We start from the raw sequence: 6,449 nt of genomic DNA, 5'->3' as shown, positions 1-6,449 counted from the left end.
TAATCTCAGTACTTTGCACTCTACCCTTAATAGTAACAGGGCACAAATGTTTAACATAGCAAGACGATATATGCAAACGACACTGCTTACCTCTGTTTTTCACGCGGTTATGCCCGCATTTCTTGGCATTTTTGCCGAAACGTCTGCAATAGAAGCATTCTGTTTGCTGGCCTCGATAGTTGTCCCTTGACGACCGTCCGTTCCATGTGGAAGTCGGCTGCCCTCGTCTACTATTCCGGTCAGGGAACTCTCTAATAGCCGCGGCGCTTTGAAAGCTATCTTGTAGATTAGGTTCGGTGGCTTCATCGATAGTCATCACGGTTGGTCGATAGGTCGCCAATGGAACTGACAGTCTTTCAGCAGTCAACCACCGAAGTGCCGTTCGTCTCAAGTCGGCTGTGTCAGCCGGTGGTACTCGAAGTAGATGTTCTCGCAGTGCACCTGGCAGCAGTCCTTCAATAAAACGGGAGCGCGTAATTTCTTCTCGCCCCAAGATGTCCAGGCTAATTGCAGGCAGGAGCAATCTGAAGCACAAAACAACAGTCAGGACTGGCAGATGCCACTCAGGTGAGAACACGGTGTGCGAGCACAACAGAGATATATTAGAAATCGAATTACGCGGTGTTTGTACAAAAAGAGAAGTCTATTACAAAATAGTTTTACTCATCATCCAGCAGGTTTAGTTTGCGCAAGCTTTGTTCTTCTTCTTCTAATACGTTCACTTTCTGTTGTCCTGCAATAAGGAAAACAAACTTGCATTAGTAAAGTTACGCGTAATGATTTTTGATACTGTTACTCCGTTTGAAAATGTAGCCTTTATAAATGTTCTGTTACTTGGATAATAAAAATATGTTACTCCAATAGCTGTCAGCACGATCATCATGAGGCCATCTCAAGATAGATTTGATTATAAAATGTCAAAGTTCTATTCATACTGAATGAAGCAATAAGTAAGATGTTTTTCTGTCTCACAATCCAAGGACAAAATGAGCGCGAAGTCGAACGGTCCTGTATTACTTGTTGGAGCTGGTGGTATCGGGTGTGAGCTGTTGAAGAATTTAGTTTATAATGGATTCAATGACATAACAATTGTATGACACAACATTCCGTCATTGTTTGCGGTTTTTAGGTAGACCTTGATACCATCGATGTAAGCAACTTAAACAGACAATTCCTGTTCAATAAGAAGCATGTTGGGCGTTCAAAAGCAGAAGTTTGTGGCTGATTTTAGTATAATCTCTGACTCAGACTGCCAGGGACAATGTTTTGGAATTTAAACCAACCGCTCATATTGTTGCTTATCACAAAAGTATATTCAGGTAATTTTTATTATTGAAATTTCTCATTTAATACTAGCTCGTCATTCGACTCTGAATTCTTCGGAAAGTTTGCTGTTGTTTTTAACGCTTTAGATAATCTTGGTAAGTAGTGAAGGTGTTCGTTTATGCTGTGTAAACTAGCATTAACTTCAAAACTTCGAATCTTTCTTGTCATGTGTACACTAAATTGTTTTTTTTGTTTTTTATGCCGCGTTATAGCAGCGTAGTTCCTACTACTTTCTATAGGTAAACTGAAAAGTTTAATTTCGACGAGTGTCTGTATCGAACTTTTACATGCATCAATAAAATTGATGCATATTTGGAATACTATCAATTGTAAATAATAAACAGCCTCACTACAAATAAAAGTACTTTTACAAGACTGGCAGGACCCAGGTCCTGCACTCACACTAAGTAGTCAGCGGATAGAAGAGGTAGAGAAGTTCGTGTATCTAGGTAGCTGCATATTGCTGGTGGTGGCGTGAGTGATGTGATCAATGCACGTATAGTGAAAGCCAGAGCGGCTTATGCCAATCTGGGCCATCTTTGGCGCCTTCGTGATGTCAGTTTGGCTGTAAAAGGTCGAATCTACAACGCGTCAGTGAGAGCAGTTCTGCTCTATGCTTGTGAAACCTGACCTCCGAGTTAAGGATGTTAGACGACTCTGTGTGCTTGATCATCATTGTCTCCGAAGGATCACTGACGTCCAATGGAAACACCATATTAGTGATGCAGACGTTCGGCATCATGTGTTCGGGCATAATGACGATAATTCAATTAGTGTCACTATCTTGAAACATCGACTTCGGCGGTGCGGATGTGATCTACAAATGTCGTTCAGAGAATTTCACGTCGTGTATAATTTACCAACGCTGGGACAGGTTGGACAATGCAGAGAGGTGATCAGTGTATGAAATGGTGTTGTGGCATGAGAAAGCTATACAGGACTGGCTTCTGTTAAACTTTCACGGCTCGGTGGTTTTAGTCCTAGAGATGGTGCAACACAATGGCTTGAGACGTTACTAGATATGGCTCAGAATAGAAGCTTGTTACGATCCTACTGTAACCCTCTTACTTCATGAAAGTGAACGTAACTTCCTTAACTGAAAGAATTCTTTGTGTTTGTATTTTGGCTAACTGAACTGTTTTTTCCATTATTATTATTCACTCATGCAAAAATTCTGTTCGTTGCTGTACTTCTTTTCATTATACACACTGCATTATCTTTCTCTTCACAACTTCATTGTTATTGCATAGTGCATATGTCAGTCAGTCAGTCAGTAACAACGTAGAACATCGTACGTACGTACATCAGTTCGAGTTGCCACACCACATTAGCACAGAGATGCAGTGGTCGATTCAAATCCCGTAGTGGTAGAGGTAGCAAGAGTATAAGCAGTAATCGGGAAGATTAGGGTTTGGAGATGTTATTAAAAGAGTATAATCCAGTGAAAGAAATTTGGAAAGAGGGAAAAAGGGACATGAAGAATTCAGAAGATTAGAGTTTGGGAGAACACAGAGAGTGGATGCACCTGTGCCATTGCGAACGATTTTGAGCCATGTCATTCAGGGTCTCTAACCATCGGTTGCTGTCATCTCGCGGTCCCCAACCAGGTAGTCTACACCTACCAACATGACTCAGTTCACTTGTCAGTGACTTCATGGACTTGAGCCATGTTTTGGTTTGGCCGCCCCTAGCTTTCTTCCAACCTACTCCTATACCACTGAACATAGCACGTCGAGGCAGTCGGTCGTTGGCCATACGTAACACGTGTCCCAGCCATCTCAACTGATGAAGTTTCACTACTTCATCAATTGATTTGCCATCTTTACCTAGTACCCGTTTCCTAACAACTGTGTTACTTACTCGATGGTCCCAGGATATACGAGCAATGTTTCGAAGACACCTATGATCGAATACTAGTAACCTACGGATATCCTCTACTCTTACCGGCCATGTTTCACTGCCATAAAGAAGGACGGAACGAACTGCTGCGCAGTAAACACGTCCTTTGGTTGATAGACGGATATCTCGCCTACGCCATAAATGACGCAAGTTGGCAAAAGCTAGTCGAGCCTTCTGTATCCGTGCTGAGATTTCGTCACACACCAAACCACAAGGGCTGATGAGACTTCCAAGATAAGTGAAGCGGTCGACACACTCAACTACTTCACTCCCTATCACTAGTTCGGGTGTCGATGTAACCCAATCCTGAAGCAACATTTTGCATTTCGAGGGAGAGAATCGCATCCCGAACATGCTTGCATTGTTGCTTAGAGTGGTCAGAAGACTCTGCATTTTGTCAGCGTCTTCACCAAATAAAACTAAGTCAACAAGTGAACCTCCTGGTAGAAGTTCAACCCCTGTAAATTTAGATAAGGAGAGTGTTATCTCTAAAAGTACGTCAATGACAAAGTTGAACAAGAATGGGGAGAGTAGACAGCCCTGACGAACACCACTTGAGGTGATCAATTCTGATGACAGTTCGCCATAAGCTCTCACTCTACCAGTTGTGTTCGAGTAGAGAGCCTTTATAAGGTTAATGTACTTCTTTGGTACTCCTTTCAGTGACAAACACTGCCGTAGAACCTCACGATCAACGGAGTCGAATGCCGCCTTAAGGTCGAGAAATACTACCATTGTGGGGCGTCTGAATGTGTGTCTCTGTTCTAGAACCTGACGTAGTGTGAATATCTGATCTATACAACCACGTCCAGGTCGAAAACCAGCCTGGTTTTCTCTAGTCTGCTCTTCACGAGCTTTAGTTAGGCGTCGAAGTATTATTGAGGCCAATATTTTAGACACTATATTAGTCAAACTGATTCCTCTGTGATTGTCACAAGAGGACTTTTGTCCTTTCTTAAAAACTGGCACAATCAGTGATTGAGACCAGTCAGATGGGATTACGTCCAGTTCCCAAATTCTACCTAAGACCTCAGTTAATCTTGCTGCTAATACTGGACCACCATCCTTAAAAATCTCAGGAGTAAACCTGTCAGGGCCTGCTGCTCTCCCTCGTTTCAGATTTCCTATGGCTTTTTCAACTTCGTAAAGGGACGGAGGACTTACATTAACTTGCCATTCAGGTTGACTGGAGATCGTGGGAAACCGAAGTGTGGCTGAAGGCCAGTTGAACTGATCCCTAAAGTGTTCTGCCCATCGATCCAATCTCCTGGATTGAGAATGAATAATATGTCCATCTTTCTCTGAGATTGTTTCGCTAACGGTCGGGTTCCTAATTCCGGTTTCCTTAACGAGTCTGAACAATTGTCTGCTATTACCTATTGCCGCTGCCTTTTCCATCTCTCTTGCTTTCGCTACCCACAACTGATCGCGATCATTGCGTAGACTTCTTGTCAGCTTGCGCTTAAGCTGACTCCGCTCTTCATTATGTTCAGAGCCAGGTGGAATGAGTTTCCGAGCATCTATCAGTGCGATAGATCTTTCCTATGTCCAGTAAGACGCAAGCAAATACGCGCTCGCACTAGAGCATGATCTGAATCTAGGCATGTGCTCCAGAATGAGCGACAGTCTTCTATCGAGCCCCTCCATCGGTGGCTGATAGCGATGTGATCTATTTGGGTCCAACGTTGGGACGAATTAGGGGGTCGCCATGTTAAAAGATGTTTTTCCTTATGCTTAAAGTTAGTATTTGCAAGGAACAGGCGGTTATCTGAGCATAGCTGCAACAGACGGTCGCCATTATCTGTTCTTTGAGCCACGACACCATAGGATCCACCTAGGTGTCTTTCCTTATCACTTAGTTTGCCTACTTGAGCATTAAAGTCACCGGCCACTATTACTACATCCGAGCGCTTAGCTTTTCGGAGAAGGTCCGAAAGCTTTCTGTAAAACTCATCTTTTACATCATCTGAGCTGCAGTCAGTGGGAGAATAGGCAGAGACGACGAAGAGGCAACGACAAGTGTCCCTATCTTTCCGGATTCTTACTGTTCCGTTCAGTCGGACAGCGCACAAACGACTGTTTACTGGGATCCACTCTAAGAGAGCTAGTTCTGCCCTAGGACTCAATGCTATACCTACGCCGGCGAGGCCACGGGAAGCAGAATCAGGGCTTCCAGATACACGAAGCGTAAATCGAGTCGGTTCTTTATTTTGGCATGGTGAGGTCAAATGAATGACGCTACTCGGATCCTGTATGCGCGTTTCGGAGACGCAGCACACATCGATGGCGCGAGATTCTAAAGTCCTAGCTAAGGAAGCCTGCTGTCCTATTTGGCACAGTGTTCGTACGTTAAAAGCTCCTACGTGTAGTTTAGAGCGTGGTTTCAGGAGACCAGGAATGGCGTTCCACGTACTCGAATCGTTTGCCCTAGCGGTGCGAGGTGATAAAGAGACGTGAGGAGGGTTAGTCGGGAGGATAAGAGAGGTATTAGGAGGTGTAAGAAGGATTTGAATGTGACCACCTTGGTCTCTTGTGCTGTCACGGGTATGAGGGCTGATGTCACTTCCCGGCTGCCCACACCGTGGAAGGGTATTTCTTGATGAACCTGAAAAGGAAATTGGATTAGTGTTGGTCTTGACGACCTGGGAGCGTGACCGCAGAGCCCAAGGGACAACTGCTTGAGGCCGGTCGCGTACGGCCTTTTTGTGGAAGGTTTTTGACGTGTTAGCTCCGTTCTTCAAGGGGCCTTACCGCCGGAGACGGAAATCCGTGAGGTAAGGTGAGGTGTGCATTTTTAGGGTCGACCTTTTCTAACCCCACCCCTCCTTGTGGGAAGGCAGCATCGCTGTCATGCTGGTTGTCCGAGGGAAACACCTTACTGCTGTCACACCTCTCTACAGTCAGCAGTACGACTTCGCCCTCAGACCTTGAGTTGCTGCTTTTAGTCTTACCGTTCTCCAATCGACCTGCCTGGCATGGTAGAACCTGCAGGAACATATGTTCCAGCCAATATAGCTCGGTTGGGTCATCACGATAGGCAAGCCCGACCACCGCGTCAAGGTAGCAGCTTCGATCGGGAGTGCATATGTATTTTGGTGCCTCCTTGTACCAATATTTGTGTTCAAACAAATAAATAATGACACTGCTTTTCATCTTGGATGAAGCATGTAATGAAATGTCAGTTTACCGTTAGAGGTTAATGCAACTCGTAGTAGACGTCAATG

At 44.5% G+C, this 6,449-nt stretch overlaps 1 protein-coding gene across 1 annotated transcript in view; it reads left to right on the top strand.

Moving 5' to 3' along the window:
* The first annotated feature begins 472 nt into the window (after positions 1–472).
* UBA2 (E1 ubiquitin-activating protein uba2) overlaps positions 473–6,449 on the top strand; it is a 28,247-nt gene continuing 22,270 nt past the window's right edge. The window contains exons 1-4 of the mRNA XM_051217273.1: positions 473–1,091; positions 1,130–1,213; positions 1,249–1,319; positions 1,357–1,421. Coding sequence (XP_051064650.1) covers positions 987–1,091; positions 1,130–1,213; positions 1,249–1,319; positions 1,357–1,421 — 325 coding nt within the window. The 5' untranslated portion in view covers positions 473–986. The remainder of the gene's footprint in view (positions 1,092–1,129; positions 1,214–1,248; positions 1,320–1,356; positions 1,422–6,449) is intronic.

This window comes from Schistosoma haematobium, chromosome 5, assembly GCF_000699445.3.
Source record: "Schistosoma haematobium chromosome 5, whole genome shotgun sequence".
Lineage (NCBI taxonomy): Eukaryota > Metazoa > Platyhelminthes > Trematoda > Strigeidida > Schistosomatidae > Schistosoma > Schistosoma haematobium.
This window is presented reverse-complemented; position numbering and strand designations above follow the sequence as displayed.